The sequence below is a fragment of the Ranitomeya imitator genome, chromosome 6 (assembly GCF_032444005.1).
Source record: "Ranitomeya imitator isolate aRanImi1 chromosome 6, aRanImi1.pri, whole genome shotgun sequence".
NCBI classification, from domain to species: domain Eukaryota; kingdom Metazoa; phylum Chordata; class Amphibia; order Anura; family Dendrobatidae; genus Ranitomeya; species Ranitomeya imitator.
The window spans coordinates 457,768,912-457,788,765 of record NC_091287.1 but is presented as its reverse complement, the minus strand read 5'-3'; the positions used below and the strand labels follow the sequence as shown (position 1 = coordinate 457,788,765).

The 19,854-nt window shown below is 49.6% G+C and overlaps 1 protein-coding gene across 2 annotated transcripts in view; it reads right to left on the bottom strand.

The window, feature by feature from the left end:
* TERF1 (telomeric repeat binding factor 1) overlaps positions 1–19,383 on the bottom strand; it is a 72,575-nt gene extending 53,192 nt beyond the window's left edge. Inside the window, exons 1-3 of one of the 2 annotated variants that reach the window (XM_069731478.1) lie at positions 19,027–19,383; positions 8,146–8,241; positions 7,926–8,062 (exon numbers count right to left, since the gene is read on the bottom strand). In XM_069731478.1, the coding sequence (XP_069587579.1) occupies positions 7,926–8,062; positions 8,146–8,241; positions 19,027–19,192 (399 nt within the window). In that variant the 5' untranslated portion in view covers positions 19,193–19,383. The remainder of the gene's footprint in view (positions 1–7,925; positions 8,063–8,145; positions 8,242–19,026) is intronic. The other variant, XM_069731479.1, reaches the window with a different exon arrangement.
* Between the last annotated feature and the right edge of the window lie 471 nt (positions 19,384–19,854).

Here is a 19,854-nt window from a genome sequence, read left to right as displayed (position 1 = left end):
CTGTGACCCTCCGGGAGCACGAAAAGGGCGTCCGATTTTCTGAAGTGAGCCGTTCTGGAAATGTACCTCCTGAGGGCCCTTACCACGTCCAGAGTATGGAGAGCCTTCTCGACCCTATGTTTGGGCTGCGGGCAAAAGGAGGGAAGAATGATGTCCTCATTGAGGTGGAAAGATGAGACCACCTTCGGAAGATACGCCGGAGAAGGACGTAGGACTACCTTGTCCTGATGAAAGGCAAGGAAAGGAGCCCGGCAGGATAAAGCGGCGAGCTCTGAAACCCTTCTGATGGACGTCACCGCTACCAGGAAGGCAACCTTCCAAGAGAGGACAGAGAGCGGAACGTCTTGAAGGGGTTCGAACGGAGGTTCCTGAAGAACCCCCAGGACCAAGTTGAGATCCCAGGTCTCTAGCGGCATCCTGTAGGGAGGAACCACATGGGAGACTCCCTGGATGAAAGTCTTGACCTGAAGGTTGGTGGCGATCCTACGCTGGAAAAGCACGGATAACGCTGAGATCTGACCTTTGAGGGAACTCAGGGCCAAACCGGAGTCCAGACCAGACTGAAGGAAATTCAAGATGCAAGGGATAGAGAAAACGAGCGGAGGGTGACCCAGGAGCCTGCACCATGAGAAGAAGGTTTTCCAGACGCGGTGGTAGATGGAGGCGGAAGACGCCTTGCGAGCACTTAACATGGTGGGGATGACCTGCTGAGAGAAACCGGCACGAGTTAGAATCCAGGTTTCAACAGCCACGCCGTTAAACGTAGTGCCCCTGAGCTCTGATGGTAGATCGGTCCTTGGCGAAGCAGGTCTGGGCGGTCTGGCAACCGCAAGGGAACGTCGGCTACGAGCTGAACGAGCTCCGCGTACCAAGCGCGACGAGGCCAGTCTGGGGCGACCAAGATGACTGGAACTCCCTCCGTCTTGATCTTTCGGATCACCTTCGGCAGTAAGGGAAGGGGAGGGAACACGTATGGGAGCTGAAAATGATGCCACGGAGAAATCAGCGCGTCCACTCCTATGGCCTGGGGATCCCGAGATCGAGCAATGAAGTTGTGGACTTTGGTGTTCAATCTGGACGCCATCAGATCCACGTCCGGGGTCCCCCAGCGAAGACAGATCTGGTGAAAAACCTCTGGGTGGAGTTCCCACTCCCCCGAGGCAAGGCCCTGGCGGCTCAGGAAGTCTGCCGCCCAGTTCTTGACTCCCGGAATGTGGACCGCAGAGATGATGGAATGGTTGGTTTCGGCCCAACGAAGGATGAGGGAGACTTCCTGCAGCGCCGCACTGCTGCGGGTACCCCCCTGGTGGTTGATGTAAGCCACCGCCGTGACGTTGTCCGATTGGACTCGTACTGGGTGACCCGCGAGCAGGGCGTGAAAGCGACTCAGTGCAAGTCTGATAGCACGAATCTCCAGGATGTTGATAGGGAGTTTGGATTCCCGAACTGTCCAGCGGTCCTGGGCAGAGTGGTGGAGGAACACCGCCCCCCAGCCAAGAAGACTGGCGTCGGTAGTTACCACTAACCAGCGGATCGGGAGGAAGGACTTCCCCTGGAGAAGAGATGGGCCCAGGGTCCACCATACGAGAGATTGTCTGACCCGCGGGGACAGGGGACAAGGGCGGTCGAGAGATGAGATACTCCTGTCCCAGTTGTCCAGCAAAGCCTGTTGCAAGGGACGGAGATGGAGTTGAGCAAAAGGAACTGCTTCGATTGCTGCAACCATCTTTCCCAGGATCTTCATGGCGAACCGAATGGTTCGCGGGCGAGGATGACAGAGCGTTCGGGCTCCTTGCTGAAGTGCTTGGGCCTTGGACCGAGGAAGCAAGACCAGCCCCCTCGAAGTGTCCAGGATCATTCCCAGAAAAGAGATCCGACGGGCAGGAACGGGAGAGGACTTGTCCAAGTTGATCAACCAACCTAGGCGCGAAAGAGAATCCAGGGTAATGTGGACGCTTGACTCGCAGGCTTGAAAAGACGGGCCCCCTTTATGAGGAGATCGTCTAAGTAAGGTAACACGACGACTCCTCGAGAATGAAGGATGGCCATGACAGCCGCCATGACCTTGGTAAATACCCTGGGCGCCGTGGCGAGACCGAAGGGTAAGGCCGTGAACTGGAAGTGATCCTCCAGAATGGCAAGGCGGAGGAACCTCTGATGAGACGGGAAAATCGGGATGTGAAGATAGGCATCCTTGATGTCTATCGAGGCCAGAAATTCCCCTCTTTCCATCGAAGAGATGACCGATCTGAGCGATTCCATCCTGAAGTGCCGGACTCTTACGCACTTGTTCAGGAGCTTCAGATCCAAAATGGGCCGCACTTTTCCGTCCTTCTTTGGCACGACGAAGAGGTTTGAGTAGAAACCTTTGAACCTCTCGTGTTCCGGGACCGGGACAATGACCCCGCTCTGGCGGAGGATGTGAATGGTGGAAAGAAGGGCGCGAGACTGAGCTGCCGAACTGGGAAGACGAGAGGGGAAAAACCGAGTTGGAGGAGGAGAGGAGAACTCTATCTTGTAGCCAGACGATACCAGATCCCTGACCCATTCGTCGTGCACGACGGAGAGCCAGGCTTGCTGAAAAAGGAGTAGGCGTCCGCCTACTCTGATGGGAACGGTGCCAGTCGATACCGAGTCATTGAGACGGGAATCTGGGAGGTCTGGAACCTCGGGTTCTGGGCTGCCTCGGTTTCCCGCGCCAGGAAGGATTCGGCCTGAAGGAGGGACGAGCGTCTCTGTCTGTGCGAGCGGAACGGTGTGATCTGGGAAGACCGGAAGGATTGGACCAGGCTGGGCTGGTACGAAAGGGCCGAAAGCGAAAGTAAGGCTGGCGCTGGAAAGCCGCCTTGGGCCTCTGTTGGGGAAGGAACTTGCTCTTTCCCCCCGTGGCATCGGAAATAAGCTGGTCAAGCTTTTCGCCGAAAAGGCGCCCGCTTTGAAAAGGGAGAGAGATCAGGGATTTTTTAGAAGAGGAGTCTGCGCGCCACTCTCTGAGCCAAAGAGCCCTTCTAATAGCGATGGCGTTAGAAGCCGCCGATGCTGCGCAATTCGCTGCTTCGAGAGATGCGTACATTACATAATCGCTAGCCATGGCTAACTGCTTAGCCAGGTCCGCCATCTCAGACGGGAGGTCCTGTTCCTGAATGGATTTCGCTAGAGCGTCCGCCCAGGAAACCATAGCCTTGGTCACCCAAGCCGCGGCGAAGGAGGGGGACAGGGAAGAGCCAGAGGCTTCATACACTGAACGAGCTAGAGAGTCTAGCTGGCGTTCAGTGGGACTCTTAATTGAAGCGCCCTCCGGAACTGAAAGAAGCGTTTTAGAAGCTAGGCGTGAGACCGGCGGATCTACTAAAGGGGGATCCGTCCAGTCTTTCACGAGATCCGCTGAGAAGGGATACTTCGATACCAGGTCCTTCTTACCCGTGAAACGCTTATCTGGACGCTCCCTGTGACGCCTGACTATATCCAGAAAGGCTGGATGAGAGGCAAAAGATTTCTGGGAACGTTTGGATCTGGTAAAAGAGATCGCGTGTTCCGGAGCGGAATTAGCGTTATCATCCACCTTAAGTGCGTGATTGACTGCTACAATGAGGGAGTCAACCGTAGCTCTGAACTCCGGAGCCTCCGGGTCCAATGATACCTCAGACTCATGTTCAGAGTCGTGAACGCTGTGAGCCCCCAAAGAGGGTGAGCGAGAGGTGGAGCTGCCAGAGTCTGAGCGGCGAGGAGAGCGCTCAGGAGAGGTAGTGCGGATCCGTTTTCTGGATGACCGTGCCTCTTTAAGTGGAGAGCGGCCCCTGCTGGCCGACGATTCCCCTGCTATGGAGGGATCTCTTAACGCCTGTAACGGATTACCCCGTTCCCCGGGAGGATTTTGAATGGATTTGATGGCGTTGGCTAAAAAATCCACGGACTGCGAGAGTGAAGCGACCCACGGGGGGGGACTAGGTACGCCAGAGTCGGTGGCGGTGGAGGGCTCCTGGGCACATGGAGCATCGCAGGCAGAGCAGAGGGGAGAACTTTGAGGCCTAGGAAGTGGGGCCTGGCAGGTGGTACACGCAGAAAAAAAGGTCGTATGCACCTTAGAGGATTTTTTGGACCTTGACTGCGACATGATTCTAATGCAAGAAAACCCACAGGGACTATAATCTATGACCGTGCCTGGGAAGCAGAGGGCGACGCTGCAGAGGAGAAGCTGACGATGTCTCCTTACCCCGGTCCTGTGTCCCGCTGTCCTGGGAAGCCGAACTGTGAAGCCTGAGATAGGAAACTGGCTGCACGTGGGCGCTGTGACACCGAGATGCGGCAGAGCTGGAGCTGCGGCGTGCAGTGAGGACCAAGATGGCCGCCGAGATCAGGAGAGAGATCTCGGCGGCTGCGAGAAGCGCCAGGGACCGGGGGGCGGCGCCGCCGATGACGCGCAGGGGTGGGCGGAGCCTATCGGCGGCGACCAGCGGCTAGGCCGAAGCCGGGGACTAAATTTGCGGCCTTGGCCCGGCGCGCGGCCGCAAAGTGCCGACGCTTCAGCCCACCAATACTGCGCTACAGCCCACCAATGTGCCATGCTTAGGAGGAGCCCTCCGGACCGCCGGCGACCCCCCCCATCCCCCACGAGACACTTACCCCGAGGAGGTGAGAGGAGCCTTAGGATGGCTGGGACGGTGCAGGGGTTGGGAAGCCTCCATCCACCAGCCCCAGACAGGGGGGTGGAGAGGAACCGTCCACCACCTGAGTCACACAGAACATTGGTGATGCAGTGTGGTCTGCACGGACGCCACAGGGATAGGGCCACTGTACAGCCGAGGGTAGAACCTGGTGGACAGGGCAGATGTCCGGCAATAAAAAGGCCTGGCTGCAGAGGAGGATACTGGAGGTAAAACACCAGTGCTCCTCTGTACAACATGGGGAGATCGGCGCCCTTTTAGGGAAAAAAACCGTCGCCCAAAAAAGGTCAGCTCAGGCAGTGGCTCCCACGTCGCAGGAGAGGATACGGTGAGGTGAAACTCCCGTGCTCGCCTGTTGTTGGTTCGGGGGAGATCGGACCTTGAAAGAATCCGTTGCCCCCTTCGTCCGGAATAGATTAAAAAGAAAAAATCCGTGAGATGAAAAATCAGTGTGCCTCCTACGGACACTAAGCTTGAACTGGGTGTCTGGAAGCCAGTACGAAGGTGTATACTGCAGGGGAGGAGCTAACCTTTTTTTGTCTCAGCTTAGTGTCAGCCTCCTAGTGACAGCAGCATAACCCATGGTCCTGTGTCCCCCAATGAGGCGAAGGAGAAATAATTTTTGTGAAAAAATTTTTTTTTTTTTTTTTCACGGCTCTGCGTCCCATCTCAATTCCAGTCAATTTTGCATTGAAAAGTCAAACTGCGCTCCTTCCCTTCCGAGCTCTGCCATGCGCCCAAACAGTGGTTTACCCCCACATATGGGGTATCGGCGTACTCAGGACAAATTGTACAACAACTTTTGGGGTCCATTTTCTCCTGTTACCCTTGGTAAAATAAAACAAATTGGAGCTGAAGTAATTTTTTTTGTGAAAAAAAGTTGAATGTTCATTTTTTTTTTTTAAATTCCCAAAATTCCTGTGACACACCTGAAGTGTTAATAAACTTCTTGAATGTGATTTTGAGCACCTGGAGGGGTGCAGTTTTTAGAATGGTGTCAGACTTGGTTATTTTCTATCATATAGACCCCCCAAAATGACTTCAAATGTGATGTGGTCCCTAAAAAAAAATAATGGTGTTGTAAAAATGAGAAATTGCTGGTCAACTTTTAACCCTTATAACTCCCTAAAAAAAAAAATTGGTTCCAAAATTGTGCTGATGTAAAGTAAACATGTGGGAAATGTCACTTATTAAGTATTTTGTGTGACATATCTCTGTGATTTAAGGGCATAAAAATTCAAAGTTGGAAAATTGCGAAATTTTCAAAATTTTCGCCAAATTTCCATTTTTTCATAAATAAACGCAGGTAATATCAAATAAATGTTACCACTACCATGAAGTACAATATGTCATTTGAAAACAGTGTCAGAATCATCAGGATGCGTTGAAGCGTTCCAGAGTTATAACCTCATAAAGGGACAGTGGTCAGAATTGTAAAAATTGGCCCGGTCATTAACGTGCAAACCACCCTTGGGGCTTAAGGGGTTAAAGTGAACCTGTCAGCGGGATTTTGCTAAGTAAACTACAGGCATTGTCATGCTGGTGCTGTTACACTCATTAAAATGATACCTGGGGTGAAGGAATCCGTCTTGTGGTTCTTGTGTAATCAGTGTTAGAAATTTTCAGCTAATGATATGTCCGTGCTCGAGGGCGGAACTGTAGGCAGGGTCCTATCATCATGCTCTAGGCCAGATAAACTAAAGAAACACCGGACCACAAGCCGCCCTGAAGCACAAACATGTTCCTCATAATAGAGACAGAGAGAAACAGACAGACTGTGCGTCGGGGCTGCCTGTGGGCAGGTCATTCCTTAAGGTACCTTCACACTGAACGATATCGCTAGCGATCCGTGATGTTGCAGCGTCCTGGCTAGCGATATCGTTCAGTTTGACACGCAGCAGCGATCAGGATCCTGCTGTGACATCGTTGGTCGGAGCTAGAAGGCCAGAACTTTATTTCGTCGCTGGATCTCCCGCAGACATCGCTGAATCGGCGTGTGTGACGCCGATTCAGCGATGTCTTCACTGGTAACCAGGGTAAACATCGGGTTACTAAGTGCAGGGCCGCGCTTAGTAACCCGATGTTTACCCTGGTTACCAGCGTAAAAGTAAAAAAAAAAAAAACACTACATACTTACCTTCCGCTGTCTGTCCTCCGCTGTGCTTCTTTGCACTGTGAGCGCCGGCCAGCCGGAAAGCAGAGCAAAGCGGTGACGTCACCGCTCTGCTTTTCGGCCGCTGTGCTTACACAGTGCAGAGAAGCAGAACGCCGGAGGACAGACAGCGAAAGGTAAGTATGAAGTGTTTGTTTTTTTTTACTTTTACGCTGGTAACCAGGGTAAACATCGGGTTACTAAGCGCGGCCCTGCGCTTAGTAACCCGATGTTTACCCTGGTTACCGGCATCGTTTGTTGCTGGTCTGTGTGACAGCTCTCCAGCGACCAAACAGCGACGCTGCAGCGATCGGGATCGTTGTCTGGATTGCTGCAGCGTCGCTAAATGTGAAGGTACCTTTAGTTTCTCTGGCCTAGAGCAGGAAGATAAGACTCTGCCTACAGTCCTGCCTGCTCTCACTCTTATCAGTTGAATATAACTCTCAACATTCTCCCATGTTTGTGCTGATCACAGCACGAGCAGGGGAGAATGATAAGAGTGATCTTCAGCACCCAGCACCGGGGAACAGCACTAACTGAACCGCTGCTTCCTAAGCACCGGTATGAGTAACATTGATGACACACTGATATTATCCGTGTGTAATCAGTGTGTACGTGTGCGGGACGTTTTGCATCCTGTGCTGATGTTTAAAAACGAACATGTAAGCGTATTCTGCCTACTGAAAAACATTCTGTGGACACACACTGACGTGCACAGACCCATTCACTTGAATGTGTCTACCTGTGTAAGTGTCTCTGGTGCGTGTGAAAAGTGTCACCACACGTACCAGACATACTGAAGTCTGAAAAAGCCCTTACATGGAGTTTGGATCCTGTGAAAATCAAATAAATCCTACTCTGATGGCACACAGTTTACAACTTTTTACAGTACCGTAATACATTAATGCTTAATGTTTATTCTAACTGGACATCTAAAGTAATGCGCTCGCAATGATTTTTTTTACTGACCCGACTTTCCATAAATGCAGTGATTTTATCATGTTTTCAGAAAATAGTGCCAAAAAAAAGAAGCATCGGGTATATGGTCTAACATTACCTCTAAATTATCATAGCAAAACAAAAAATGCGCTTCAACTTTGGTTCCTTACCTGAACCTTAACCAATGTTTTTATTTCTTCTTGGAGCATTCTCAGGTCGTTGTCTTCTTCTTCCTTAATAATCTGATCCCACACCACTGCAGCAGCTTCTAGAGGTGTAAGGGTCTCATCTGAGTCAAACTGCACATCTAGAGAGAGGTTTGGTTTGATACATTAGGACAAAAGGATTGGACTAGAGACCCAAAATAACAACATAGGAATCGTGTTTTACCAAGATGCTTTCCTTGTGATACTCGGGTGAGGAACTGTGATACTAAGACGGCTTTTGATTTCTCTGAATCCAATGTTAATAGACCCTCCAGAATCGCTGTAAATGAAAGTAAATAAGTCAGCATAATCTTTTATTTGCCCTGAATAGATAGGGGTGTTTAGCAAATATGAAGACTAAAGGTACCGCCACACATAACGATATCGTTAACGATATTGTTGCTTTTTGTGACGTAGCAACGATATCGTTAAGGAAATCATTATGTGTGACAGCGACCAACGATCAGGCCCCTGCTGGGAGATCGTTGGTCGCTGAACAAAGTCCAGAACTTTATTTTGTCGCTGGATCACCCGCTGACATCGCTGGATCGGCGTGTGTGACGCCGATCCAGCGATGTCTTCACTGGTAACCAGGGTAAATATTGGGTTACTAAGCGCAGGGCCGCGCTTAGTAACCCGATGTTTACCCTGGTTACCAGCGTAAACGTTAAAAAAACAAACACTACATACTTACCTTCCGTGTCTGTCCCCCGGCGCTGTGCTTCTCTGCACTGGCTGTGAGCGCCGGCCAGCCGGAAAGCACAGCGGTGACGTCACCGCTCTGCTTTCCGGCTGACCGGCGCTGACAGTGCAGAGGAAAGCAGAGCGCCGGAGGACAGACACGGAAGGTAAGTATGTAGTGTTTGTTTTTTTTACGTTTACGCTGGTAACCAGGGTAAACATCAGGTTACTAAGCGCGGCCCTGCGCTTAGTAACCCGATGCTTACCCTGGTTACCAGGGGACTTCGGGATCGTTGGTCGCTGGAGAGCTGTCTGTGTGACAGCTCTCCAGCGACCAAACAGCGACGCTGCAGCGATCAACATCGTTGTCGGTATCGCTGCAGCGTCGCTTAGTGTGACGGTACCTTAAAGGTACCTTCACACTGACCAACTTCACAACGATATCGCTAGCGATCCGTGACGTTGCAGCATCCTGGATAGCGATATCGTTGTGTTTGACACGCAGCAGTGATCTGGATCCTGCTGGGAGATCGTTGGTCGGAGCAGAAAGTCCAGAACTTTATTTCGTCGCTGGATCTCCCGCAGACATCGCTGAATCGGCGTGTGTGATGCCGATTCAGTGATGTCTTCACTGGTAACCAGGGTAAACATCGGGTTAATAAGCGCAGGGCCGCACTTGGTAACCCGATGTTTACCCTGGTTACCAGTGTAAATGTAAAAAAAAAAAAAAAAAAAAAAAACACTACATACTTACATTCCGGTGTCTGTCGCGTCCCTCGGCATTCTGCTTCCCTGCACTGTCAGCGCCGGCCGTAAAGCAGATTACAGCGGTGATTTCACCGCTTTGCTTTACGGCCAGCCGGCACTCACAGTCAGTGCAGGAAAGCACAGCGCCGGGGGACAGACACCGGAATGTAAGTATGTAGTGTTTTTTTTTTTTACATTAGCACTGGTAACCAGGGTAAACATCGGGTTACTAAGCGCGGCCCTGCGCTCAGTAACCCGATGTTTACCCTGGTTACCAGGGGACTTCGCATAGTTGGTCGCTGGAGAGCGGTCTGTGTGACAGTTCTCCAGAGACCACACAACGACGCTGCAGCGATCGGCATCGTTGTCTAGATCGCTGCAGCGTCGCTAAATGTGACGGTACCTTAAGGAGCCCAATCATGCAAAATCTCTGCCAAGGGCAGGGTATTGTCATCGCCTCACTTCTAGGGAGCAATCAGGAAAAGGCTTCCAGGGTGGGCAATTTAAAGAAAGTACCACATGTTGGTTCTGGGGTTTCAATGTTTGGGAAACTCCTAGGTAGTTGTGTGATATATTCTTGCTTAGTCAAATGGCAACATCATGGGAGCCATACATCTTCACATCCTCCCTGCTCTTCTGCGGCACACACTAGGATGTCAATCATATTGCTGTGGGCATGTGAAGGGCAGTGACCAAAACAGGCAATTCTACGTGCCCAATTTTTTTGCTGTATCGCATTTACCACACAGATTAAAAAGTTTAATATTTTCATAGATTGGAGATTTACGGACACAACATCATACACAGTGGGTACAGAAAGAATTACGACCCCTTTAAATTTTTCACTCTTTGTTTCATTGCAGCCATTTGGTAAATTCAAAAATGTTCACTTTTTTTTCAATGTGCACTCTGCACCCCATCTTGAATGAACAGAAATGCAGTAATTTTTGCAAATTTATTAAAAAAGAAAAACTGAAATATCGCATGGTCATAAGTATTCAGACCCTTTGCTCAGTATGGAGTAGAAGCACCTTTTGAGCTAGTACAGCCATGAGTCTTCGTGGGAATGATGCAACAAGTTTTTCACACCTGGATTTGGGAATCTTCTGCCATTCTTCTACTTTGCAGCCGGTGCTTATGCAGTGCAGGGGGCTGGCGCCGGAGGACGTGACGGATGCCGGAATGTGGGTGTGTAGTGGTTTTTTTTTTTTTGCATTTGCAGTGGTGACCGGGGTGGACGTCGGGTTGCTGGGCGCGGCCCTGCGCTTGGTGGCCCGATGTTTACCTCTCCAGCGACCACACAACGACTAAACAGCGACGCTGCAGCGATCGGCATCGTTGTCTATATCGCTGCAGCGTCGCTTAATGTGACGGTACCTTAAGTCAAGCCCTTCACTGGCTTCCTATCGCCTAGAGACTCCAGTTCAAAACCCTCACAATGACATACAAAGCCATCCACAACCTGTCTCCTCCATACATCTGTGACATGGTCTCCTGGTACTTACCTACACGCAACCTCCGATCCTCTCAAGACCTCCTTCTCTACTCCCCTCTCATCTCTTCTTCCCACAACCGCATCCAAGACTTCTCCCGTGCTTCCCCCATACTCTGGAACTCTCTTCCCCAACACATCACACTCTCGCCTACTATAGAAACCTTCAAAAAGAACCGACTCACCTCTTCCGACAAGCCTACAGCCTGCAGTGATCCTGAAGTTACTGAAACGCCGCACAACCTGCCCTACCCTCTCCTAGTGTTTCATCACCAAATCCCCTACAGACTGTGAGCCCTCGCGGGCAGGGTCCTCCCTCCTTATGTACCTGTATGCCTTGTTATCTGCTCATGTTTAATGTATTTGTCTATATTTGCCCCGTATTCACATGTAAAGCGCCATGGAATAAATGGCGCTATAAAAATGTATAATAATAATAATAATTCTTCCTTGCAGATCCTCTCCAGTTCCGTCAGGTTGGATGGTGAACGTTGGTGAACATCCATTTCCAGGTCTCTCCAGAGATGCTCAATTGGGTTTAGGTCAGGGCTCTGGCTGGGCCAGTCATGAATGGTCACAGAGTTGTTCTGAAGCCACTCCTTTGTTATTTTAGCTGTGTGCTTAGGGTCATTGTCTTGTTGGAAGATGAACCTTCAGCCAAGTCTGAGGTCCAGAGCACTCTGTAAGAGGTTTTCATCCAGGATATCTCTGTACTTGGCCACATTCACGTTTCTTTCAATGACAACCAGTCATCCTGTTCCTGCAGCTGAAAAACACCCCCATAGCATGATGCTGCCACCACCATGTTTCACTGTTGGGATTGTATTGGGTTGGTGATGAGAAGTGCCTGTTTTTCTCCACACATACCCCTAAGGCTGTGTGCACATGTTCCGGATTTTTCGCTATAAAAACGCTCACATTAAGCATCCTATTAATAGAATGCAATCCGCATTTTGTATGCACATGCTGCGTTTTTTTTCCAGAGCGGAAACGCATTCCGGAAAAAAACGCAGCATGTTCATTAATTTGCGGAATCGCGGGGATTCCACACACATAGGAATGCATTGATCCGCTTACTTCCTGCATGGGGCTATGCCCACCATGCGGGATGTAAGCAGATCATGTGCGGATGGTACCCAGGCCCTGGTAACCATAATTGTTAAGAAAAAGAATTAAAATAAAAAATAGTGATATACTCACCTTCCGATGGCCCCCAGAGTCCTCCTGCCTCTCAGCGGTGCACATGGCGGCTTCAGTTCCGAGGGATGCTTTGAATGAAGGAACTGGGATGACGTTGCGGTCACGTGACCGTGAAATCATCCCAGGAGGAGATCGAGGGCCGTCGGAAGGTAAGAATAACCATTTTTTAAAATAATTTTTAACATTAGATCTTTTTACTATTGATGCTGCATAGGCAGCATCAATAATAAAAAGTTGGTCACACTTGTCAAACACTATGTTTGACAAGTGTGACCAACCTGTTAATCAGTTTTCCAAGCGATGCTACAGATCGCTTGGAAAACGCTAGCATTCTGCAAGCTAATTACACTTGCAAAACGCTAGTGTTTAGCGGGAAAACGCATGCCAATTCCGCATGCGATATACCCGTGGCAGGAGTTGCAGAATTGCCGTGGAAATTTCAGTGGCAATTCTGCAACATGTGTACTTAGCCTTAGAATTATCACCAAAAAGGTCTATCTTCATCTCATCAGACCAGAGAACCTTATTTCTCATAGTCTGGGAGTCCTTCATGAGTTTTTATTTTTAGCAAACTCTGTGCGGGCTTTCATATGTCTTGCACTGAGGAGAGGCTTCCGTCGGACCACTCTGCCATAAAGGCCCGACCGGTGGAGGGCTGCAGTGATAGTTGACTTTGTGGATCTTTCTCCCATCTCCCTACTCCATCTCTGGAGCTCAGCCACAGTGATCTTGGGTTCGTCTTTACCTCTCTCACCAGGGCTCTTCTCCCACGATTGCTCAGTTTCGCTGGACAGCCAGGTCTACGAAGACTTCTGGTGGTCCCAAACTTCTTCTGTTTAAGGATTACGGAGGCCACTGTGCTATTAGGAACCTTGAGCACTGCAGAAATTCTGTTGTAACCTTGGCCAGATCTGTGCCTTGCCACAATTCTGTCTCTAGCTCCTTGGCCAGTTCCTTTGACCTCATGATTCTCATTTGGTCTGACATGAACTGTGAGCTGCGAGGTCTTATATAGACAGGTGTGCGCGTTTCCAAATCAAGTCCTATCAGTTTAAGGCTGCCGTCACACTAGCAGTATTTGGTCAGTATTTTATATCAGTATCTGTAAGCCAAAACCAGGAGTGGGTGATAAATGCAGAAGTGGTGCATATGTTTCTATTATACTTTTCCTCTAATTGTTCCACTCCTGGTTTTGGCTTACAGATACTGATGTAAAATACTGACCAAATACTGCTAGTGTGACGGCAGCCTTAGGCTAGGTTAACACTTGCGTTGTGCAGTCCGTTCAACAAATCCGTTAAACGGACTGCACTAACGCAAGTGCCGACTTTGGCACTGCGCTAGCGCAGATGGAGCATCTGCTAGCTCCATCTGCGCTAGCAGTGACGGACCCGGAAACGCTGCAGCCCGCGTCTCGGGTCCGTCACTCAATGACGGCACATCGCTAGCGCACGCCCATTGTGGGCGTGCGCTAGCGATGCGTTCGCCATTGCAAGTAATGGCGGCGTTAACGGACTGCGCTACCCAACGTTATGCCACGGTGTAACGTAGTCCGTTAAACGGGTTCACACAACGCAGTGTGAACCCAGCCTTATTAAACACAGCTGGCCTTGTAGAACCATCTCAAAGAGGATCACAAGGAAATGGACAGCATGTGACTTAAATATGAGTGTCTGAGCAAAGGGTCTGAATACTTATGACTGTGATATTTCAGGTTTTTCTTTTTTAATAAACTTTGCAAAAATTTCTACATTTCTGTTTTTTTTAGTCAAGATGGGGTGCAGAGTGTACATTAATGTGAAAAAAATGAACTTTTTTGAATTTACCAAATGACTGCAATGAAACAAAGAGTGAAAAATTTAAAGGGGTCTGAATACTTTCTGTACCCACTGTAAATCTCTAGCCTTGTACAGGCGCAAACTAAACAGAATAGACCCTGGATATTCATACATGGCCCTTTAATTGTGCGATCCTGGTGGGGCTTCCAGTTGAATGCTCATTTTACTCCTCACAAACAGTGCAGTGTCAAGAGTGCTAAAACTGCTCGCAGTGCTGTGAGTGGTGACTGTATTTGCTCCGGGCGTGCTTATAGCCGCTGCCCCCAGTGCTGCGAGTGGTCTGTATTTGCTCCGGGCGTGCTTATAGCCGCAGCTCACACTGCTGTGAGTGGTCTGTATTTGCTCCGGGCGTGCTTATAGCCGCTGCTCACACTACTGTGAGTGGTCTGTATTTGCTCCGGGCGTGCTTATAGCCGATGCTAACAGTGCTGTGAGTGGTGACTGTATTTGCTCCCAGCGTGCTTATAGCCGCGGCTCACAGTGCTGTGAGTCGTGACTGATGTTGCTCCGGGCGTATTTATAGCCACGGCTCACAGTGCTGTGAGTGGTGACTGTATTTGCTCTGGGCGTGCTTATAGCCGCTGCTCACACTGCTGTGAGTCGTGACTGATGTTGCTCCGGGCGTGCTTATAGCCGCTGCTCACACTGCTGTGAGCGGTCTGTATTTGCTCCGGGCGTGCTTATAGCCGGTGCTAACAGTGCTGTGAGTGGTGACTGTATTTGCTCTGGGTGTGCTTATAGCCGCTGCTCACACTGCTGTGAGTGGTCTGGATTTGCTCTGGGCGTGCTTATAGCCGGTGCTAACAGTGCTGTGAGTGGTGACTGTATTTGCTCCCGGCGTGCTTATAGCCGCTGCTCACAGTGCTGTTAGTGGTGACTGTATTTGCTCTGGCAGGGCTTACAGTATATCCTCTGCTCAGAGTGCTGCGAGTGGTGACTGGTGTTGTTCCGAGGGTGCTTATAGTCGCTGCTCACAGTGCTGTGAGTGGAGACTGTATTTGCTCCGGGCGTGCTTATAGCCGCTGCTCACCGTGCTGTGAGTGGTGACTGTATTTGCTCTGGCAGGGCTTACAGTATATCCGCTGCTCAGAGTGCTGCAAGTGGTAACTGATGTTGCTCCGAGCATGCTTATAGTCCCTGCTCACAGTGTTGTGAGTGGTGACTGTATTTGCTCCGGGCGTGTTTATAGCCGCTGCTTAGTGCTGTGAGTGGTGACTGTATTTGTTCCGAACGTGCTTATAGCCGCTGCTCACAGTGCTGTGAGTAGTGGTGACTGTATTTGCTCCGGGCGTGCTTATAGCCGCTCACAGTGCTGTGAGTGGTGACTGTATTTGCTCCGGGTGTGGTTATAGCCGCTGCTCACAGTGCTGTGAGTGGTGACTGTATTTGCACTGGCAGGGCTTAGTGTATCCGCTGCTCAGAGTGCTGCGAGTGGTAACTGATGTTGCTCCGAGCGTGCTTATAGTCGCTGCTCACAGTGTTGTGAGTGGTGACTGTATTTGTTCTGGTCGTGCTTATAGCCGCTGCTCAGTGTTGTGAGTAGTGACTGTATTTGCTCCGGGCGTGCTTATAGCCGCTGCTCAGTGTTGTGAGTGTGGTGACTGTATTTGCTCCGGGCGTATTTATAGCCGCTGCTCAGTGTTGTGAGTGGTGACTGTATTTGCTCCGGGCGTGTTTATAGCCACTGCTCACAGTGCTGTGAGTGGTGACTGTATTTGCTCTGGGCGTGCTTATAGCCGCTGCTCAGTGCTGTGAGTGGTGACTATATTTGCTCCGGGCGTGTTTATAGCTGCTGCTCACAGTGTTGTGAGTGGTGACTGTATTTGCTCCGGGCGTGTTTATAGCCGCTGCTCAGTGTTGTGAGTGTGGTGACTGTATTTGCTCCGGGCGTATTTATAGCCGCTGCTCAGTGTTGTGAGTGGTGACTGTATTTGCTCCGGGCGTGTTTATAGCCACTGCTCACAGTGCTGTGAGTGGTGACTGTATTTGCTCTGGGCGTGCTTATAGCCGCTGCTCAGTGCTGTGAGTGGTGACTGTATTTGCTGCGGGCGTGCTTATAGCCGCTGCTCAGTGCTGTGAGTAGTGACTGTATTTGTTCCGAGCGTGCTTATAGCTGCTGCTCACAGTGCTGTGAGTGGTGACTGTATTTGCTCCGGGCGTGCTTATAGCCGCTGCTCAGTGCTGTGAGTGGTGACTGTATTTGCTCCGGGCGTGCTTATAGCCGCTGCTCAGTGCTCTGAGTGGTGACTGTATTTGTTCCGGGCGTGCTTATAGCCGCTGCTCAGTGCTGTGAGTGGTGACTGTATTTGCTCCGGGCGTGCTTATAGCCGCTGCTCAGTGCTCTGAGTGGTGACTGTATTTGTTCCGGGCGTGCTTATAGCCACTGCTCACAGTGCTGTGAGTGGTGACTGATGTTACTCTGGGCGTGTTTATAGCCGCTGCTCCCAGTGCTGCGAGTGGTGACTATAGTTGCATCTGAAAGCTGGCAGCTCCAATGAGGAATTAAGGGACTTTTCTTTCAGTTTGGGATTGGGGACATGACAGGTTCCCTTTACAAAAAAAAAAAAAAAAATCAAATGCATATTTAGTATATTTTCATCCATACAAGTCTAATCAAAATAAAAAATAACCTATAAATTAAAGGGAATCTGTCACCTAATTTTGGGCTGTAGAATAAGCCCCTGGTGGTGGTGGCCGCAGTTTATAGTGGCAAAATTAGGTGACAGATTCCCTTTAAAGGCCGTACAGAAAAAAAAGAAACAGACAGCAAAATTGCCGTTTCGCGGTCGCTGCACTAGTAAAAAAAATAAATAAATTAAAATATCACAAAAATTCCAGGAGAAAATCATTTGTACCCCAAACATGGTACCATGAAAAACAAGTCCTAACACAGCTCCAGCTATGGAAAAATGTCAAAAGTTATGGGTCTTGTAAAATGGAGACACAAAACATGTTTTTCCTTGTACAGGCCTCTAAAATAATAAGAATAGTAAACCTCTGTATAAGTTTGGTACCGCCGTCATTTTTACCGCGCAATGAATGCTGTAAATAGCAGAATTGGAGTTATTTGCACCGTATCTCCAGCTGGTAGTTGCGCCATTTTTAGGTGCAATATATGGTTAAAAATAAACAAACCTACTTTTCCTGTAAAACCTAAACCATCATGTGGCTGCTGTAAAAAAACAAGGTTATAAAAAAATACATGAAAACATCATGAGACCCGAACTATATAATGTCTGCGTCATTAAGGGGTCAGAGGTTTCCAGTGATAATGTCCTATCACTGTGTAATCTGACCAGTCAGGGGGGCGCTATTATGCCGGACATGGACGCACGTGATAAGGCAGTAACCCTCTGCCAGCACGAAGGCTATGTGCACACGTATAGAGCTCCTCTGCGTTTTTTCTTGCGGATTTATCGTGTTTTCTATTGCGGATTCTGCTGCAGTTTTACATCTGCAGTTTTCTATTGGAGCAGATGTAAAAACGCTGCGGATTCCGCACAAAGAATTGACATGCTGCGGAAAATAAAACACGTTTCCGTGCGTTTTTTTTCTGCAGCATGGGCACAGCGTTTTTGGTTTCCCGTAGGTTTACATTGTACTGTAAACTCATGGGAAACTGCTGCGGATGCAAAATCTGCATCGTGGGCACATAGCGTAATGATGACCAAGGCGTTGGCCGACGCCCAGAGCCGCGCACAATCACAGCCAGCTATAATATTGCTCCGCCGCAGCACAGCGCTGGCACATAACGCTCAGTGCTTTGGTTGGCGCACTGAAAGGCTATGTGCACACGTATAATGGTACCCTGCGGATTTTTCTGCAGCAGATTTGATAAATCCGCAGTGGAAAACCGCTGCAGATTTTCTGCAGTTTTACAACTGCGATTTTCTATTTGAGCAGTTGTAAAACCGCTGCGGAATCCACAGAAAGAAGTGACATGCTGCGGAATGTAAACCGCTGCGTTTCCGTGCAGTTTTTCCGCAGCATGTGCACAGCGTTTTTGGTTTCCCATAGGTTTACATTGAACTGTAAACTCATGGGAAACTGCTGCGGATCCGCAGCAAAATCCGCATCGTGTGCACATAGCCTAAGGGTATGTTCACACGTTCCTGATTTCCATCCTTTTTTTTTAGGACTGTTTTTTAAAAAACTGCAGCTCTTGGCAGAAAACGCAGGTCCTTTTTTTGGTCCTTTTTTGATCCTTTTTTTAATGCAGTTTTCTATGCAGTTAAAATGGCTGAAAGTACCCTAACCCTACCCCTAACCGTACCCCTAACCCTATTCTAACCTTAGTGGAAAAAAAAAAAAAAAAATTCTTAATTTTTTTTTATTGTCCCTACCTATGGGGGTGACAAAGGGTGGGGGTGTCATTTACTATTTTTTTTTTATTCTGATCACTGAGAGAGATTATATCTCAGTGATCAAAATGCACTTTGGAACGAATCTGCCGGCAGGCAGATTCGGCGGGCGCACTGCGCATGCGCCTGCCATTTTGCAAGATGGCGGCGCCCAGGGAGAAGACGGCCACTGGGTAAGTATAAGGGGGGGAGATTAGGGCACGGGGGGGGCATCAGAGCACGGGGCGGTGGGATTGGAGCACGGGGCGGTGGGATTGGAGCACGGGGGGGCAGCCACACTCTGCCCACGCACTTCCGCCCGCTTCCCCGCACTTCCTGCTGCAGCGGTTCGGCACCACAAGCCGCAGTAAAACCCGCAGATATTTTTTTCATCTGCGGGTTTTACTGTGGGTTTGACCTCACAATGGAGGTCAATGGGTGCAGAACCGCTGCGGCTCCGAAAAAAGAAGTGACATGGTACTTCTTTTTTCCCGCAGCTATTCAGCGCGGCTTTTTTTTTTATTTTCTGCATTGTGGGCACAGCAGTTCCTGTTTTCCATAGGGTACAATGTAATGTACCCTGCATGGAAAACAGCTGCGGACCCGCAGCGGGAAAATCGCGGCAATTCCGCATGAAAAAAAGGATCGTGTGAACATGGCCTAACAGGACCCGGTGCTTTGGTCGGCGCACTGATACCGGACCAAAGCTCTGCGCAAGTAGTTCCGTCCTCTCGTCATTTCAAACCGACTCCGTCACATTTATTTACCTTCCATTGCTCGGCACATGCGCTGGAAATCCTCCGCCCGGTCTTCAAGAGAAAAGTAATGGCACAAACTGGCGAACATGTAATCAAACACCCAGGATGAAGCCACATGTGCCACCTGGTCGAAGGAAACCATCGGCTCCGGGGCGCCGTCCTCCATAGTTTCCATAGTCGCTGCCTCGTCTGTTATTATTAGTGATGTCTGTGTCGTTCGTGAACGAGCTGACACAAAGAGCCGGCTCCCTGCTGTGAACGGAAGGAGCCGGCTCTGCAGTGTGAGTGAGCCGAGGGTTTTGTTTTGTGTCTTGTCTGGCGCCTGTGAGGTGAAGTGTGAGGCGGCCTGACTGTGACTGATGTGGGAGGAGCAGTGAGGGGAGAGGGAGCTGTGGACTGTGAGCAGATACCTGCGAGTACTAGAGAAATCCTGGAAAACAGAAACAAAGGGCTTCCTAGTGTTAACCCTTAAGTGCCCTCAGACTGCAAGGATCCGTTTTAGGCCGGCTTCACACTCAGCGTATGAAAATACGGTCCGTATATTACGGCCGTAATACGCTGAAATGTCCCGAAAATAGTGGTCCGTAGCTCCTCCGTAGGCAGGGTGTGTCAGCGTTTTTTGCGCATGGCATCCTCCGTATGTAATCCGTATGGCATCCGTACTGCGTGGTTTTCTCGCAGGCTTGCAAAACCAACATACGGCTATAGAAATGATCCATGTGTCCCAAAAAGAAAAAAAAAAATATATATACTGTCTATATATATATATATGTCATTAGACACATATATGTATATAAATATTTTTTCCAGCGCTATACAGCTTGAAAGCCGGTAATT